General features: G+C 34.4%; 1 protein-coding gene across 10 annotated transcripts in view; it reads left to right on the top strand.

The window, feature by feature from the left end:
* The window catches only part of LOC109622630 (potassium voltage-gated channel subfamily KQT member 1), a 601,129-nt gene that overhangs the window by 378,596 nt on the left and 201,798 nt on the right, over positions 1-20,735 (top strand). For 4 of the 10 annotated variants that reach the window (XM_062852915.1, XM_062852914.1, XM_062852921.1 and 1 more), the window contains exon 11: positions 948-1,147. In XM_062852915.1, the coding sequence (XP_062708899.1) occupies positions 948-1,147 (200 nt within the window). Of the gene's footprint in view, positions 1-947; positions 1,148-9,965; positions 10,053-11,752; positions 11,987-20,735 lie in introns of all 10 variants that reach the window. The other 6 variants (XM_062852911.1, XM_062852912.1, XM_062852913.1 and 3 more) reach the window with 3 other exon arrangements.

Genomic DNA, 20,735 nt, shown 5'->3' with positions numbered 1-20,735 from the left:
TTCTTGTTTGCGTGATTTCCATAATTCATTTCCCATCCTTACGTGTTTGTGTGATGCACCCCACCATAGCAACCATCAGCATCCATCAATTTCCTTTCGGGTTAAGTTTGTGCGGAATATTTTTATTTGATTCATTTTTTGTTATTTTTCTATCTTTTTTGTTTTTACTTTCATGTCACTCTTCTGGCAATCATCGCACCTTTCTCTATCAATCCAACACGCTGCTGCTGAAATCGCTGTCTGCGCTGATGCTGTGCCCTTTGGCTGTTATTATTGCTGCTTGTGCTATCACCATGCGTCTCCATGCGTATTATGCTGCTATCCAACAAATGTACATAAATTTATATGTAAATGCTTACGCCACTGTTTACCACTATTTGTGTGTGCCTACGTGTTCACCAAACATCGCACCGTGAATCGAAACCTCACGCGTCCACGTTTTCCGGAATGTGATTCCGGGGAAAAATTGATGATCACCGCAAAATCATCACTCGATGGGGATACATGTGTCACGAATCGTACCTCGTCAAATCACGCCAAAAACAAACCGAACTACTGTAAATATTGGACCTGGACGCCCTCTCTCCCTCCACATGGCCTCCCATAAACGCAAACTGTGACCTCCCGAACAATGTACATACAATAATATCATACGCCTGAATTGTTGTGAAACTGGGATGTTGTGGGTTTAATAAAACTTGCTTTCGGTGTTCTTTTTCTACTTATGGTTATTGCTCTTTGTCTTGTTCTTATTGCTATCTACTTGTGTAAATAAACGATTTCCTATTCTTCTCGCGTTTTCGCTTCAAAACTGTACAAAACTGTTACACTTTCACACACCTACCCGAAAAAAAAACACTGCTCTCAATCTTCCCAAACATGAAATACCATAACCATCATAAATATCTTATGAGAAGAAATGGACTGAGTCAGATTTCGCTTATTAGGCGGGCGTCCTCGAGCTTCAAGCACAACGCCTCGTTCGTGGCCCGGCTGCCGACGATCCGGCGGCACAAGAGCCAATCGCTGCACTCGCCAGGGAACGCGAAACCACCGGGCAGCGGCAGCGGGACCAGCGGAGGCGGCAGCACCCGGGCCGGACGGTGCCCACGGGTGACGGACATCAACGCTTCCTCGGAGAACCTGGGTGAGTATCTACCTTTTCCATGATGGCACGGTAACACGATGATGTTCAGTGTGGTGGGTGCTTTCCTTATTGATTTTTCATACCTACCTTTTTTTATTCTGTCTGGTCTGGTGGTAGTAGTACTTTTTAAAATCGATCTCGCGAGTTTGCCCGCTCAATAACAAGCATTTTGTATTCGTTTTTCTTCGAGTTTGAGAAGCTTTTACTAACACACCTGAATACGAGTTACTGCAGAGAGCGCGTTCTTGATCTTTCTATGCTTTGAATTGTTTGGGCTTTCTGTTTTCACAACAAACATATGAATTCAGTAATCACATGAAAACTATTGTTGGTACAGTTGGAAAGATGTAAGCTTTTACTTTCAAAATTACGAGTGCATTTGAAGATTCCATCAGATTTGAAAAAAAAAAACTAAATAATTTATCACTTCTTGTAAGGTTTCCGTAAAAATGCTTAAATGTAAATCCATAAAAACGTTTGAACAATTCGTTCTCACTTGTGTGTGCCCACTAAACAAATGCGAGTGTGATATTGATATCTAAGCCGGAAGAGAGATGTATTTGTGAAAAGGAGTGTTCATGGTGTGGCTTCGAAGTCAGTTTGGCTTTCTATGCTATAGAATCGTTACTTGATCTGTGGCTTAGTTGATTAAAGCGCAGGTCTAACGAATAAGGAGTCGTGGGTTCAAATCCCACCAAAACGCGATTTTTTCCACAAAATTCATCTTTCAATTTATCAATTAGCAATATTTCGTGCCTTCTAATTATAAGATTTTCTAGTACGTAAATCCAGGTCAACTGTTTTGAAGAATTTTTTAATAATTCCGGGCAAAGGTCAAGTATTGACGATCTAAACGTGCTATTGGTTTGATTGATATAAGAGGTAAAAGTACTGAAAATAGTAGCAAAAAAATGCTCCTAGGACGTCTGACCAATAACTTTGCTATTTGAAGATCAACCGAATAGCTCGCTGCTATTGGTTAGCTCTCAAAAGAGCTAAATTTGTTATGATGATGTTGGGCGAGGAGTAAATTTTAGCTATTATTTCCAGTACTTTTACCTCTTATATCAAACAAACCAATATCACTTTTTGATCTCCATATCAAAATATGCTTTTATTGTTTTTTTTTTCCTTCTGCTCGGGATATCAGGCATTTGTTTTTTTTTTTTTTTTTGCTTCTTTGATAGAGGAATGTCAAAAATATTCCATTGGTCAACAGCGAATCAGGCACTTTGATCATTTGATTAATTTCCAATGGATTTTCACTCACTGTTTCCAAATCTGACCGTGGAATTTCAGTAACACGTACAGTTTTTGAGAAAATAGGGCTTTAACAGCTATGTGCCTGAGCCTCATTTTGCACCCAATTTCAAAACTTCAAAAATCTGATTCTCAGCCGTTTCTCAACGAAAGTTAATCAAATTTTGACAGTTGATCACAAAATCCTTCAAGTTTATGTAACCGGTGTCATGGTTCCGGATTTTTCCGTTGTTCCGGATTTATGGCCGGGGGTACAGGGGTAACCTCCTTATCAGATAGAGGTGCAACCTATTATTTGCCTTCGAAAACTAGCTTGCGGAATATCAAACTTCATGATTTTGCAAAACAAGAGTATTGGACCATGTTTCTAGAGATTTCAGATACACTGGCCACTTCTCCGGATGTTCCGGACCCAGGTGCCCCCAGAGAAGTGGCCATTTACTGACCGTTTCTAAAACCTATCTTGCGACATATCAAACTTTATGATTTTGCAAAACAAGAGTGTTGCGACGGTATCGCATGTATTTAGGTGAATCTGGCAACTGTCCTATCCAATAGGAATTAATTGAATTGAATATACATATTAGAATTGTAAGGAGATTGAGTGTTAAGTTGTGCGTCGAGTGATAGAGTTCGTTAGAGATTAAGAAACTATCATGTAAGTAATTTTAAGTAAAAAACAGTGTAAAATACTAAATATGAATTCTATTTAATATAGCATTGAAGCTGCCTTGAAATACGCTGCTATCAGTATGTGTTTCATTAATCCGGAAGAAACTCGCGCCAACAAAGAGCATTGGACCATGTTTCCAAAAAATTCGGATATACTGGCCACTTCTCCGGATGTTCCGGAAACCTAGTGCCCCCAGGGAAGTGGCCACTTTCTGGCCTGTTCTGAAACCTAGCTTGCGACATATCAAACTTCATGATTTTGCAAATCAAGAGTGCAAATCAAAAGTTAAAAAACAAACATTTGAACTTTGTTTTTGTAAAATTTGATTTTTCTAATTTTAATTTTTAAACATCCCTGCATCTATTCAACTCCCTTGAACTCTTCTACCTTATAGAAGGATGATTGAGGAAAATTTGGAAATAAGTTAATTATTGCAATTCAATACAAATGAAACAATGACATGATTATTTTTTTTTATTATTATTATTATCGTACAAATTGGGCCGAAAGTTCTCCGATTTTCATGAAACTTTCTCCACAGGCAGGGCTCATGGATAAATTAATTAAAAAATTGAGAAAAATTCAGGGTAAACTATGTTTTCCAGAAAACTCAGATGGGAATTTTTTTGTTTTCCCTTGACACCACTTTGAAAAATCACAACTCAAGAACGAAGCATCGTAGAAACAAAGTTTTTTGTTAAAAATGAAAGCAAATTTTCACAGGAATACAAAAAAAAATATGAACTGGACAATGTTTTCTACACAATTTTCCACCGTTGAGAAAATTCATAAAGAAAAGCCGGAAAAAACTATGCCCGAACTCGTGGAAAGCTTTAGTCGCTGATATTTTTGGAATTCATTTTTTGTTTTCGTTTTTGAGTTATGGCCAATTCTGTGAAAAATGTCTAAATGTGCCATATAAGCCTTTTCTTTGGTCAATGACGAAGCGTCGTAGAAACAAAGTTTTTTTTATAAAAAATTGATGGCAAGTTCATCAAATTAATTACATTTTTCCAGATATTACAAAAAAAATGCAATTGTTTTGATAAAAAAAAACTTTGTTCTCCGAAGCTTCGATTGAAATATATGTTTTCCAAGAAAATGCTTATATGGTCATTTTTCACAAAACTAGCCATAGCTTAGGAACGAAAGACAAGTATATCCTTAAAGTTACTGGAATTAAATTATATGAAGTTTTCATCTGAAATATATTTTATTAAAAATTTTCCGCGAATTTGGGCATAATTTTTCTCAACGGTGGAAAACGTTGTGGAAAACTTTTTCTAGTTCAAACTTTTTTTTATTCCTGAGAAAATTTGCTTTCATTTTCTTAAAAAAAAACTTTGTTTCTACGATGCTTCGTAATTGAGTTATGATTTTTCCTAAAAAAGGCTTGTATGGCACATTTGGATTTTTTACAAAATTGGTCTTAACTTAAAAACGAAAAAAGTGCATGCCAAAAATTTCAGTGATTAAAGCTTATATAATTACCTTCCCAATTTTTTTTAGGTTTTTACGTGTCCGGGCATAATTGTTCCGGTTTTTCTTTACAAATATTCTCAACGGTAGAAATTTTTTTTGGAAAAGTTTTCCCAGTTCATGTTTTTTTTTTGGATTCCTGAAATAAATTGTTTTTATTTTAACGAAAAAACATTGTTTCTACGTTGCTTCGTTCTTGAGTTATGATTTTTCAAAGTAAGTAGTGCCAGGGGAAATAAAAAAAATCCACCTGAGTTTTCCGGGAAAATAGGCGACCCTGATTTTTTCTAAATTTTGTTATTCATATATCCATGAACTCTGCATATGGAAAAAGTTTCATGAAAATCTGAGACCCTTCAGCCCAAACCCGTACGGTAATAAAAATATCCCCACGTGTAAAAATTGACCAAAACAACAGTCTTCAATAGCTAAAAAACATAACATTTTTGATTGCACAGGAATGAAAAAATTTAAAAATGTTCAAACTATACCCCGTCTAGAGGGGGGTTGAGCATTAGACGGTTATGCTAAATACACAAATTGAAGCATTTTTTATTTATTTTTTTCAATTCGATTGATCAATTTGAAAAACATGTTTCCTAACTGACGTCTTTTTTGAAGAACTTTTTTATCTTTGTTCACTAGCAGTTCAATGTTTTGGAAAAGCTGGAAAATTCACTTTTACAAAATTGTGAATAAAACCGCATTTTTTCAAAACCATGACACATGATACATATACTCTAAGATAAGAAGTGTATGCAGTGAATTAAATCTATAAAATAAAAATATGCATTTCAATGAGCAGATGCAAATTTTTCAAAAAAAAATCGAGTAAGTGGAAACTTAGAAATAAAGCTATTTTCCCCAGAAATTGTACGTGCTACAGAAAATTCATGATCGAACTCTGATTCAAGGGATCAAAATCTTCCAAATAAATTTTAAACTATACATACAATAGTTTTATTTAAAATACAATAAAATTGCGAATGAAAAAAATATGTTTTTTTTTAATAGCTGTACAGAAATTTGAAAGTAAGATGTACATAGGTTCTGTGAATCAAAATATAAACATACATTTTATTTAGATAAAGGATAATTCTGAACAACTGGTTGAGAGGGATGGTAACATAAGGCTGAATTTCAAAAGGCTGAATACGAAAGGCTGAAATTAAGAAACTGTAACATATGGCTGAAATTACAAAAGGCTGAAAATTTAAAAGGCTGAAAATACGAAAGTTCATATAAAAGTTACAGCATTTATTCCGTTTTTGATTAACGCCTCATCTGAGATAAAGCCTGCTTCTCAGCTTGGCCTATCGTGTAACAGACACGAAGATACTCAATGCCAAAGGGAGTCAAGAAAATGTTGGCCCTAAACAATGAAAAGTTCTTAGCCCGAAGGTGAATCGAATGCGTAGTCTTTAGTTACAGTTAGTTTTGGAACTGAGCTTAGTGCGCCTCTTCATGATGATACATGATGATGCATACCAACGAACACAAAAAGGTACTGATAATATTTATATAGTTAATTTTTCCTTCTTCAAACATGAGCTATTCTTTCGAGTCATGTTGTTTTGGAGATTGTTGTCATTACGGCTACTAACAATATCTTCAGAGAATTTCCCTTCTTTAAAATATCTGCTATTCTTTTAAGAAATTCTGTCTTAGTAATGTAGGCGTTCAATATTGCATAGGATTATGACCAGTCGTAAAACTTTCCGATACAGAACAAAGTAACTGAAACATGTTCCCCCAAAATGGGTTAATTTGGCCAACCATGAACTAGGGGACGGTAGGACGGTCAAACGTCAAGCTCAAGCAAATCCAATGCGAGTACCACGGCTGGGTAATCTACCAACAAACAACATTGGTGCAACAAACTTTTTCTTTCTTCTTACTCACTCTCCTAAACAAACACAAGGAAGAGCGGGATGCAAGAGGGAACCTTTGCCCCCTCTTACATCCTTCTCTTTCTAGTGTTTGTTTAAGAGAGTGAGTGAGATAAAAGAAAAAGCTAGCTACGCCAAAGACAAACAAATGTTCAAGGAGACCGTAAAATTAGTATATGAATGTAATTATTTCCAATTAGAGTGATTGTTTGTGTTGATGTTAGTCTTTGGGCTGGTGTATTTGAAAACTAGGTGAATGACTGCTTCAGCCTTTTGATGCAGTCAGCCTTTTGAAATTTCAGCCTTTCGTGTTTTAGCCTTTTGTTATTTCAGCCTTTTGTACGGAACCCGGTCGAGAAGACGATGAATAAATAATAATGATGACATAAATAGAAACAGTAATAATATATTTTCCATGAAAATATAAAAAAAAAATGTGAAAACAAATCCCTTTTTCTCAAAGACTGAGCGTGTTACAGAACTCTGAAAGCAAATTTGGCATCAATGGGTCTAATTTAATTAAAATGGAACAAATGGTTCAAAGGGCATGAGAAAGTTTTAATTTTGTAGACTAGTTTTGCTTGAGTACCTTTTTTATACGTAATATATTTTTTCATTTTATTTTTAACAATTTTGAAACTTCTTCTGAAAGTTTCCAGAGAATTCCTGCATTATTTCTTAAGGCTTTCTTAGGGTGACTTAACGCAAATGTCTGGAACAATACTTGAATGACTTTCTAGGTTTCATCACCACATGACTTTATGATAATTGATTTTTTTTGGCTTTTCTCGGTGAACGTAATACTACTCAAAGAAGGAGGGAGTAACGAAAGTAATGAAAGAAACGGTGGATAGAATCGCAAGTGTGCGACGAGAGAAATTGAATAGAAGTTGAAAATTAACAGAGGGCCATAATTGAACGTTACTTATTTGATTTTTTCGCGCTTACATCTCGTATGCTCCTATTGTGTCCAAATGATCTTATTTGAACCGAGTTTCATTCTTTCTTGCCAACTGGATTTTACGTTCGCTCGATATGAATCTCCGAACAAGTGTCACAGATCGATAGAACCGAAAGCAAAGCCGAACAACATTTAACAGATCACAACCACGATCTTTTTGGCTGCCTAGGGCTAGTAGTCATCATCAAACTACTAGTACCTAGCAGTTCAAAACCAGGACGTTAGGCAAAGGGGTCGTCGTTGTGATTGTGTTGTTCAATTATGGCCCTCTGTTAATCTGCAACTTCTATTCAATTTCTCTCGTCGCACACTTGCGATTCTATCCACCGTTTCTTTCATTACTTTCTTTACTCCCTCCTTCTTTGAGTAGTATTACGTTCACGTTCACGTTCAGAAAAGCCAATAAAATTCAATTATCAATACTTGAATAAATTGAAAGACTTTCCAGATAAACATTCCCGCAATAAAGTCGAACAAGAAAAAAGTTTCCAACGTTTCTATTATTTTCCCCTAATGCTTTCTTTCTATTAATCGCTTATCAATTCCTCCTATTCATTAATTTCTCTTCCGAAGCATCTAGAACGTGTTGACATCCGGAAGGGAATAGTGAACAAAAGTAGTAATCTTTCATCTCTTTTTTTTATTCACAGCCATGATTCAGTTTAAATTTTCAATGTTTATCTGCATTGTTCTCATTTTCATTCAGAACTACATTTATGAAATACATTACTTATCATAGCTTTAATTTTATAGAACACATTTCAATATTTTAATTACGCAATTCGTCATACAATATTGATGAGTGCCATTATGATAAAACTTGATTCAGAAAATCAAGTATTACTTCATGAGTTTGCTCAATGATTTCTACAAAATATCCAGCGACTTTTTTTAGAAACTCTCGTAAACGCCGCGAAACATTTTTGATTTGAAACAGCCTCTTGAATTCTTGCAAATAATTCTCTTGGGCAGCTTTGATTTCTTATTCCAGGGGCGAAGACTACGTCAAAGGGGGGTGAAAATTTAAAAACTCAAAAAGGAGGGGCGTTTTTCTCTACCCGGAATTTTAAAGATTCTTGATTGTTTTAAAATTCACTGACGGAAAGTTCCCTGAACATTGTGAAGAATAAGCATAAATTAAACAGCTTAAACAAAAAAAAAACATAAATATATAAAACTAAAAAATGTGAGTCCCACAAACCAATTGAAAGCAATTTCGGTAATGATGCTTATCAAAATATATCTAGCAAGCATCATAACAATTTACTACGTTCACCAACATCAAAAGTTTTGAAATTTGACCTGAACAACAACAAGCTTTTCTGAAACGTACAATTGAACTTAATATGCAATAAGTATTTATATTAAATAGTAGGTCTCAGGCATATATCAGAGTCATTTTCAACATTATTCGACCAAAATAATGAAATGAAGTTATCAAAAAAAAAAACATGTTTCCAAATAGGAGAACTTATGCATTTTGGGCAGTTTTGTTCTCTTCGTCATGAGGGTTTTTTTTTTTGAAACCTGATGAAATCAGAGTTGATCTCAAATTCTTCCCAACCAAGCTGAATTATAAGACCAAGTTTTAGGCAATTTGGCTGACAAAAGCCCCAACACCACCCCCCCCCCCCCTTGACGAAGAGTACAAACCTGCCGATAATACCCTAACTCACCCTATATTATAACTTTTATAAGCATAACAGCATAACACTAAGTTTATCTTTTTGTTTTTAAATGTTTTCAAAAAAACTTTTAATAAATCCGAAATTAAAGTAAAAGCTTACATCATTTTCCAACCTTTGTACTGACTAACCATATTAACAACGATACAACAGTTGATTATAAATATACTGCAAGACCAACTGCTGAATAATGACATAAATCACCACAATGCTTACCGCTAGACACCTCTTTGCAACAAAGTCAGCTGCGTATTTCATACTTCCTAATAAAGTTCTTCGTTATTTCAGTATACACCTCCACTTGAAAACAAATGTAATAATTAACATTTAAGTTTACATTTTCCACTATTTGCTCAACTATCCTAACATCGTTCTGAAACATTATTGTCCTTATGGCAATATCTACTACGGAACAGTCATAAAGTTAAATAATTAAACCAGTAACACAGTAATACCTTGAAAGACTTTTGCATACTATTACCATTAATAACCATACAATATGATATGCAGACGTAAAACAGACACAATAGCCCGTAGGTAAACTATCTAAAGTAGATCAGTACCTTCCAAAAAATGGTTATTTTTCTTGTCTTTTTCTTCTCTCTTCCTATTCAAAACTCGAACCTTGCAATCAATTATATGTACAAAACAATTATATAATCAATCATCCGCCACCAACCAACTAACCAACAACCATCTCTACCGACCGGTTTGAAACTGTATCTGCTAATTTCGCCTTCGCCTTCGATTTTTCATTGTGTGCCATTGACCAAAAACGAAACCAATTCTCACAATTTCAACATACAACACCAACTGCAACAACAAAAATACCATTACCTCTCGCCATCAACCAAACCAAACCAAACAAAAGAAGTAACCAACAACGGTAGACCCATGAACCCCAGTCTCAGCGAAGACTCGGTTGCGGAAACAGCACTGTCCAAGAAAAATTCCGATGGTGAGTTTTCAAAAAAAAACAAAGGGTAGAGTACAAAACACCAGCTCCACTCATTCTAGATTATTTACAGTTTTAACAAACGTACAGTATAAAGTGAATAACATTTAGAAGTTACAGACATGATTGGATCAAATACATTACCATAACTAGATAAAAAACAAATCGGTTCAATTTCGGTTGTCTTATAATTTCTGTTATCAATGTGTTTGAGCAACGTTCTGTTTTCGATGGCTTATGTTCTCAGTGTTTCCCAAATACTCCCCCATCATCCTTCGTTACAGACGCTACCTACCTAGTTCGGAAGTTCCGGTCAATGTCTACCAACACTGTTTCAGTTAGTTTTTTTTCTGTATTGTGCTGTTTCACTTTTCCTGTGTCTATCTCTAGAAAAAAAATGTTCTTAAACGTTAACGATCGATGTTAGGAATTTTAGATTATCGCCAAGGAAACTTCTTTTGATTAGTGAAAATTTTCGGAATTATTTGGGTTCTGTGATGTATTTTGGTTGTCAGTGTTGCATGTTTTATATGTATGTGATTCTTCGGTTCATGAAGCACCTGAACATGTTTATTTTATTTTTTCTATTGTTTTATATTTACAATTATAATGCTTTAATGCTTAGAAAGTAACGCTCTACTACACAACAAAATGCACCTAAAATTTATTCTTTACGTTGAACAAAGTTTAAAGAAAAACTTCATCAATCTTCAATTAGTTCCAATCATTGGCAGATATTTTTATGACCAGCAATGACTTAGAAAATGTTAGATTTTCAATTTTGTCTTTCATGTTTGTTCAAAGTAATTTTATTTTATTTTATTTTGTTTTACTTTTTTCTATTTTATTTTGTTTTAATTTATTTTTTTATTTTATTTTGTTTTGTTTCATATGATTTTATTTCATTTATTTTTTGTTTATTATTCATTTTAATTTATTTTAATATATTTTATTTAATTCTTTTTGTTTTTTTTTTTTTCATTTTCTGAATAAATTATTTGCCCCAGAGTCGTCAACGCCTCGGGTTATAACAAAGCCACGAAAATGACAACGTTAGATTTATTTTTCAGTCTAAAAACTTGTCATGTATAAAAAAGTTCTAGACTGGGTAGAACTGTAAAAAATAAAATAAAATTAAAAAAATAGCGTTTGTACCTATACTAATTTTTAAGATTTGTATATCAAAAAAAGTTTAAATGAAATACCAGTACAACACTTACCACTTTTGAGTTTTTCAAGTTTAAAAGGAATGGATTAACTAGAAAATTTGAAATTGGTGGACACCAAATCTTGATTTGAGATTTGAGTACTATTTCACAGGCTTCTTTCACGCAGTTGCTTCAATCACACTATCCGATTTGTTTCGATTCAGTCCTGTTTATCTTTTTGTCCTCTATGTCCAACAAAAGACGCTTTACATTCGTTTATAGGACTACTCAACGGCTTCGATTATGATTTCTGAACCGTTTGTAATCGAATAAACTTTAAAAACTGTGGTCTAATAAACTATCCCTTCCTCGATTTCTTCCGCTTCACGTTTTCCCTGCTGCAAACAACACGGCACACGTATTGTCTGTAACGTTTTACTACCATGCTTAAACGTACAACGACATCTACCAAAACAAACACCACTTTCATCACCAACCCTGAATCAACTACATACCATCCCACCCAATCACGGGCTGAATCCTGACAAAACTCAGCCGGTCTGGAGATGGCATCCATGTCGTCGATCCCCGGTACAAACGCCGTCAACGACCTGGTCCCGGGGCGGGGCTTCCTGTCCACGGTGAGCCTCTGTCAGTCAACATCGCGTCGGAGCAGCTTCGTCAGTGGGATATTCTCCTCGTCATCCGGCGGTGGTGCAGGCCGGCGAGGCAGTGCCAACGAGAACAGCACCCTCATCGGCCACGGATCGGGTGGCGTTCCCAACAACAGTAACGTCTTTTGCTCAGATTATAATGATAGTAAAGATAGCGACGACGTTGATTCCAACGTTCCGACTATGCTAAGATTTGGCGGGGCCTCTGCGCTTCCGATACTGCTCTGCGGCCAGTTGCGCCCAGAACTGCTCGCCCAACAGCAATCGAACAGACAGTTAGCTTTTTTCACACGACCCAGTACTGACTCTCTGAATTATCGGCTCGTAAGCACTCGCAGTGCGTAATTTTTGCGATCGTTTTCTACTACCTAATAATACTCACTCGGAAATTTACACTTATTAACACACGTGAAGTGGTAGTTGACACTTCTCACTAAACACAGATCTTACCGAAATGTGTGCGTATATTCGTGTTCATTAGTGAATTATGCAATCGTGCAAAAAAAATCTAAATAGCTTTACATCACCATCACTTCCTACCAGGATACACAGAAAGCACGATAGAAAAGCAGCTTTTCCAATTTTGTAAGGATCTTCCAGAATCAAATGTACAAAAGTTCAACAAATTTCCCTTACAGAATCAATGGATTACCCTAATGTACATTTAGACGCTATTGGCTTTGCACTGCAATTACCTAACACAACCAGCACTAACAAATGGCACTTGAATCCAATTGAACTTAACCGACGCAGAGTCGCGGAAATGAGCACGGATCATAAGCACAAACGAACACTAGCGACGAGATCGACTTGCTTCAGCTTATTTGCAATATCCCGTTTCACAATCATAGATTGTGAGGCTTCAGTTCTTCTAATGGGCTTCCCCGTAGGTTTTAATTCCTGAGTGTGTATTAAAATCTTTGCTTATGTACAAACACAACAGAATTTTACAGAAAAAAGTCTACGGAAAGACTGTTTGATCAATCAATTCCTTAGTTGTGTAAGTTATACAAAAAATAGTACAATTTCCACATACCTCTACTCCCAATACTCCTAAAGTTCTATCTGTGAAAGGATACGTTCCGAATATCCTGATATGAGTCCCCTATATGTACTACTAAAAGACCACGTAATCAACCATTCAACCAATCAACCATAAAAATAGCGATCACTGGAAAATCTATTATTCAATTTGCAACTTATACTCCGATTGCCAGTTTCATTCAGACAGGGAAACTGGTTCGCCGCAAATTGTCACTCCATTCGACTGACAGAAGCGTTCCAAAATTCAAGAATAGAATCCGCATTTATGCATACCCATATGCTTGTCAATCGAAACTGAAAGATGTGTTTGCTGGAAAGTCAGTTTCCAATTTCATTCGATTCACACTTTTTTTGGAACATACAGGGCGCCATCGGAATGTAGATTGTTTTAAAAAGTGAATCCAAAGAATCTCATCAGTTCATATTTGTGAAATTTGACAATTTTACACCTTTGGCAACCAAGGTTTTACAAAAACACAAAATTCCTAACCCACTGCACACTGGGCCAGATCACTAATTTAGGAGGAAAAAAAAATGACCATGAAGATTATGCGTTAGAGGTTAAGTGTCTTCAGCAATATTGTTACTATAATTATGGTCTATAATTTGATGTTTATTGAAATTAGGATGGTCCCGCAAAATATCAAAATAAATTTTTTAACTTTTTTAGTTTTCAAGTTAGTTTAAAGCAATATTCCAAAAAGTTTTTCTTCGATCTTTTGGAGAAACTTTGCCGAAGACACCGACTTTGTATACTTTGCATACTGCGCTAGAGCAATTTTTTAAAATTGTAGTAAGGACCCAAAACATTCGATTTTTTCGAATAAAGTTTTTGTTTCCAATTCTACGCAGTTTGCGTCTTCTACAAAGTCTAGATCAGGAAAATACGGTTATTGTAAGGTAAAAATGTTGAAAATCCGTCAATTCGTTGATGAAATATGTTCATTTTTCTATAAAAATAGACGAAATTTTCAAATACAGTTTTCTTTGAATGGGGGAAAAACGGGGATACAACTTCTGCAGGATTTGAAAGATGTTATGTTAAGGCTCACACTGTGCATCGATGTTTTGGTGGATCGTGGTGGTATCATTGTGCAATATTCTTTCGGGTGTCAAGATTGTTCAAAACCTTTTAGAATGAGAGTCTTTCACTCCAAAAATTATGAAAATTAATTAATATTTCGAAAAGTTATGACTAAATGTTGGTTTTTGATCAAAAAATTGTAATTTACTATGGTACTTCCAACGCGTGGATTGTAATGAATTCGAATTCGATCTTTTATTTTGGGGCGTAACTAGGTATATTTTGAAAAAGCTTTGGCATGTAGAACATCTTGCAAAAAAATGGAAATCATATTTTACACATAGTGAGGCAAAAGTTCGAATTGCGGGGCAAGAGTTCGAGTCATGTGGCAACTTTAGGTAAAACCTAAAAATCTTTAAAATGTACATATTATCTCTAAAAATTAAGAAACTAGTGCGATAATTCGGTCGAAGTTATAAAATAATGCCGTTTTATCTGGAGTTCGCGAAAAATAACTAATTTTTGGTGTGGTTAATTTAACCCTAATTTAGGTAAAATCCAGATCGAACTTTAAAGTGTATTCCAGTGTTGTAACTTAAAAATGAGAAGACATTTTGCGTAACCTTGTTCAGCAAAGTTTTAGCTCATGGATGGTGGAATCACCAAACGGTATATTTATTTATTTTTATCTGCTTGGGTTTTCTAAAAATATTGAATTTTCAACTAGGGTCGAACTTTTGCCCCACCTTACTATAAACTTTTTAAACCCCTGGCCTGCCGTAATTTAAAAAAAAAAAAATAAATAAACAATAACACGTGGATTTAACTTTTATGCTATTGAGGCTTTCCACGAAGCAGCACGAAAAAAATCCATTTTTTAAATTTTGCATTTTTGATTTGTATATAATTTTGCACAGCTGTTCTAATCAATATAAATAACCATTTATTCATATTAAAACTTTTTATGGAGTCTCGACTAACTTTTAAATAGGGCCTATGAAAAAATGGAACACATGCAAATGAAAAATCATACCTCTGAAACTACTTGTTTGATCGGAAAACTCTGTTCGGCAAAGTTGTAGATTAATAAATGGTGGCTCTCAGAAAAATACACATTGAAAAATTTATTTAGTTTTTGTTCTAAAAAACCTGAATTTTGTTACTAAAAATAAAATATCTCAAAAAGCTATTTTTTTACCTTCGTGATATTTTGTGAGAATAAAGTTCATTCTGTTAGCTACCATCTGTAGAAATTTCATAATAGTAAAAAAACGTACAAAAAAGTTAGGGCACTTTGAACATTTTCGGTTGTGTGTTTTTTAGAGTGTATGACGAATTCACGCAAACTCGCCGTAAAGGTTTGGCAAAACTGTCTCAGAATCCGATGAAATTTCTTAGGTACCTACACAATTCCATTGAAATCTGAGAGGGTGCTGCTAACCCCAAAATCTAGTTTGCGGGAAATTCGTCAGGCACTCTAAAAAATTACGCAACCAAAAATGTATTATGTGCCATAACTTTTTTGTACATTTTTTTACCACTATAAAAATTTTACAGATGATAGCTAACATAATGAACTTTATTCTCACAAAAAAACACGATGGTAAAAAATAGCTTTTTGAGATATTTTATTTTTAGTAACAAAATTCAGTTTTTTTCAGAAGAAAAACTAAATAATTTTTTCAATGTGTTTGTTCTGAGAGCCGCCATATATTATTCTACAACTTTGCTGAAGACACCTTTCCAATCGAACAAGCCGTTTGCGTGTTATAATTTTTCATTTGCTTGTGTTCCATTTTTTCATAGGCCCTATTTGAAAGTTAGTCGAGACAAAATATGAACTTTTGGTATAAAAAAATGGTTTCTCACATAAAAAGGAATAGTATACAAAAACATCAAGTAGATTAAAAAACATCGATAAAAATGGATTCGTGCTGGTCCGTGGAAAGCCTCTATTATGAAATCATTTCAATTCCAACTAATGAGGCTTTGTAAAAAGGATGATTATGCTATTTCGACCCTTCCTGACAATTGATTGTTCCTCGGAATTCAACTGTCCACGTGGTTCAAAATGTGTGGCTTCCCAAATCAGCTCACATTGTGGTTGATGACCGTGCCTTTATGAAACGCAATTTCCATGAACTTCATGTTTTTCCGTAGCTGAAAGATAGCAGATTGCGATACACTACACTGAAGTTTTTTTTTACGACGGTAATGGTCCCGCGTAAAAAAAAACCGCGTAAAAAAAAACCGCGTTATTTCAAGACCCGTCGTAAAAAAAACCGCGTTATTTCAAGACCCGTCGTAAAAAAAAACCGCGTTATTTCAAAAAACGTCGTAAAAAAAGTCCAAAAAAATCAAGTCACGTTAGATGTGGTGCTGACTATTTTACGCGTGTTTTTGAAAAAACGCGGATTTTTTTTACGACGGTTTTTGAAATAACGCGGTTTTTTTTACGACGGGTCTTGAAATAACGCGGTTTTTTTTTAGGACGGACCGCGTAAAAAAAACCGCGTAAAAAAAACCGCGTAAAAAAAACCGCGTAAAAAAAAACTTCAGTGTATTTATGAGCAAAAACTGATACGATGGATATTTTTTGTTAGGACATCTAGTAAGGACAATTGAAGCGATCAATATTACCTCATTGGTCAACTTGAAATTGATATTCTTGATAAGCTATAGATTCGCATTAGTGACATCCTTAGAAAGAGTCCCGTTAAAATGCTCTGGGAGTTCTTCCAGGAGTCATTTTAGATGCTTTTTCAATAATTCTTCCAGGTTTCCCAACGAGAATTTTCCCAGAAGATACTCCATGTATTCTTTCAGGAGTTTCTATTGAATTTCTTCTAGAATCAAAATCTGGGAATTGTTCCATATGTTTGTATGTAATTCATCTTCCTGGAGTACTTCCAAAAGATCCTCCAAGATATCCAATTGGAGAATTAAAATTTATTTTCACTTAAACTTGACAGTTCGATAATTATTTCCTTAGGAGAACTGTCAAGCTTAAGTGTCGAACTGTAAAATTTAAGAAAAAATTAATTTAAATTTGCCAATTGGAACAGACCCTAAATATTCGTATGGAAATTTTTCTTCAAGTTGCTCCGAAAACTCATTCTAAAGAAAGAAGGGTTGGAAAGAAGCTTGCTTCCAGAAGTTTTCAAGTATTTCTTCCCTAATTTTTCCATGAACTCTACTAGCAATTTCTATGAGGGACGATTAATCCAGATTTTTTTTTTCGAAGAAATTCTCTTTGGCTTCTTCCAGGAATTCTTACAAGGGTTTCTTCGAAAATTCTCCAAAGTAATTTAAGGAAATTCTCCAAAGTAGGATACAAGTGCTATCAGTAATATCACGCTCCCAAATTGATCCTATTCGAAAACAAGTGACTACGGCACCAATTGATTCCGTTATGTTTGGTTTCATGCGTGCTCACTTCTAACAAAAAATACAAAAATTGGAAACAAAACAAACAGTGTTTCAATCCTTTGTTTTAGTAGTTTGAAAATGGGAGTCACATGCTTAATAATGGAACCAATACCCTAATTCAATAAATTTCTCCAAGAATATCTACTGTACTTCCTACCAGTAATTTTTATTTTTATTCTTGGAATTACTCCACAAAACTTCCGAAGATCACACCAAAATATTCTGTAAGTTTTCTTCACGGAATTTCTATATCGATTACTCCATGAATTTCTCCAAGAAACCATGGGACTCTACTCCTTCGACGATTCCATGAAGACTATGTTTTAGTACACTAAGATAGGTGATAACTTCGATAGTGCTTCCAACAAATGCACTATTTTTTTTTTTTTTTTTTGAAGAATTCTTCCCAGAACTCAAAAGTTGCTCTCTAAATTTCACAAAGAATTTTTCCAGAAATTTCTCTGGGTCTGCTTCTAATATTTCTTCTACGTTTTCCTCCACGAATTTCTTTGAGGATTCCTGCAAGAATTCCTTCAAGAATTTCCTTCCTTCCAGGACTTCTGTATGAATTCCTACAAAAATTCCAACATAAATTGCACCAAGGACTCCTTTACAAATTCTATTCATCTTTTTTCAGTATTTCTTTTAAGTATTTCTCTAAAAATCCTTCCAGGGGTTTCTCCGGGAATGCCTTCAACAATTCCTTTACCAGGAATTCTCTCAATGATTATCTCAAGAAATCCTTCAAGGTTTTCCATTCCTACTTTGAGATTTCTTTAAAGAACTCATTGAAGCATGTCTCTAGAAATTCCTGAAAGGTTCTTCTCCAGAATTCTACCAAGAACTTTTCAAAGAATGCCTCTGAAGATTTGGTCTCAAACGAAATTCTCCAGGAACTTCCCCAAGCATTTGTACACAAGATCTTCCGAGAGTAATTCCTTGAATCATACCATGAATTTCTGCAGAGATGCTTCTGACAATTCCTTTACGGATTCCTCACGCTATACCTCCCAGCTTCTCACTACTAATTGCTCCTAGTTTTCTCCCAGAAAATCCTGAATGGATTCCCCTAAGGAATTATTGCACAAATTTCCAGGTATTTCTCCAAAAATTACAATGATTCAGACAATGTCAGTCAAACAATGGAACGTTCCATAATTAAAACAAATCTCATAAAGAATTCCAAAATTGCCAGTAAATAATAATCGGGTGCAAGCAATTCCAAATAACAAACGTTACAAAAACAAACAAAAAAAAATGCTTTTTGTTTTGGAACAATCGGATTTATTTAAAGAAAATTTAAACCATTTTATACGGGATTTTTTTTCAAGAATGAATCCATTTTTTACGGTTTGCTTCAGAAAATGATTTTAAAGATCTTTTTAGAAATTTTGACCAGTATATATTAAAAAAATTTCGAAGGATTTATAATGGATTTTTTTTTTCAATAATTCTCCCAAAAGATTACTCCGAAGGTTTCTTCAGGGGTTCCTCAAGAAATTCCTCTGAGAATTATTCAAAAATTCCTTCAAATGATTCTTCAGGAGCTACTTTAACTTTTTGTTAGATATTTATCAAGTAGTTTTTTTAAATACTTCGCTCTGAACGATAATTGTTTCCATAATTTATCTAGGAATTTCATAAAAAATTACCCCAATCAGGAATTACTGTATGACTTCCTCCAGAAATACTCTCAAAAATTCTTTCTGGGATCAAGAGATGAATCAGCCTAGGGTTGAAAATCTCTATAATGAAGTAAAAATAATAATTTCAGGGATTGCTTCGAGTAATCCTTCTCGGAATTTTCAGTTCTTTTCAGATTTCCACCAAGAACTCTTCAATTGATTCTGTCGGGAAATTTTCCTAAGATCCTTACAAGAATATATGTGATGATTACCACAGAGGTTCGTCCAAAGCTTACTTCTCCAGTCCTTTAACGATTCTCATAAGAGTTCATAAATTCTTCCAAGATATCCACCAAGAATTCTTTCAAATATTTCTCCGGAAATACTCCTAAATTTCCTGCAGGAAGTCATTTAAGGATTCTCCAAGCAAATTTTCCAAGGGTTAAATCCAAGGATATCTTCAAGAATACTTCTAAGTTTCCGTAAATATACACTCCTCCAAGGATAAATTCATTTATTTGACAAACAGATTTCATCAAAAATTCTTGTAAGCATTCCTTCATAAAATGCTCCCAGGTTCCTCCAAGAAATCTTTACTGCTATCATTTAAGTTGTAGTCAAGGCTGGTACTACCACTACCCACCAATAATTAATTATATGATGCATATAAGTTTGAGATTCAATTCACCTAAAAGTTGGATGTTTCATCGAGCCTTAAAAGAGGCATTTTAAAAAGGGCTATTTTCAAGCTTTCTTCGATGATTTATCAAAAACTGACTAATTGCTCTAGAAATCTATTTTTTGACAGGAACTGCTAGCAACTATGAGGATGCCCAAGCAGAGGAGAATATCAAAATAATAACAAATGAATCACAAAACCTGTTTTTATATCTTGGTTTGTTATTATTAACTTATTGAGGCATAACTTTTCCATAACAGGTTGTGTTGTGTAATCTGATTTTGTTATGATCCTGCTAATGCTATATTTTCTTTAAATAACATTTTAATAAGATGGTTTGTTGTAGAACAATTTCTGTTATTATTGTAGTATTGAGAGTGCACCATTATTTGATCATCAATAGTACAACAATAAAGTTTTGCAATCACAACTACACCATGCGAGATTTACAGCAAAAGAAATGAAAAAGCTAACATTTGCTTATTTCCATACAAAAAGCCATGTTTGGAGTCTATGATACTAATCTTCGGTGCCTATGAATCGGTTAAGCTGAACTTTTGACACGGCACTAAGAATTACTTGTAATTTTTATTTCTATTTAGTACGACCCATTTCAGTGGAAAAAATGTAGAATTTCTGTTGGTTCTGTTTTGGAAATAAAAAAATGGAACAACCATGATCATCCATAACTTATAAACAAAATTAATTTTGAAATTACCTCAAGGCCGTTTGGGTCAGGAAGATTGCCATTCTCTTTGAACTCTTTGACTGGCTTATGAGTTATGGTGGGTTATGGCCTTAGTCATGGATGTTTATTACTTTTTATTTTCAAAATGGAATCAACAGAAATTCATTTTTTTCCTCTGAAATGGCTTTACAAATGGGTTACATACCTACCTGTTGAGTATAAAAAAATCTTTGTCATGATTCCGATATTATAACTCATTTTGCATCCATATTGTTATCAATATCTTTTTAATATCAAAATTTGTTATTAAAACATTGTATAAATTCACTGTTATTAAGTTATATTCTACATTTGATCTTTTTAGCACATTAACGC

The sequence above is a fragment of the Aedes albopictus genome, chromosome 2, assembly GCF_035046485.1.
Source record: "Aedes albopictus strain Foshan chromosome 2, AalbF5, whole genome shotgun sequence".
Lineage (NCBI taxonomy): Eukaryota > Metazoa > Arthropoda > Insecta > Diptera > Culicidae > Aedes > Aedes albopictus.
The sequence above is the reverse complement of the archived record's forward strand: the minus strand, read 5'-3'. Positions and strand labels throughout refer to the sequence as shown.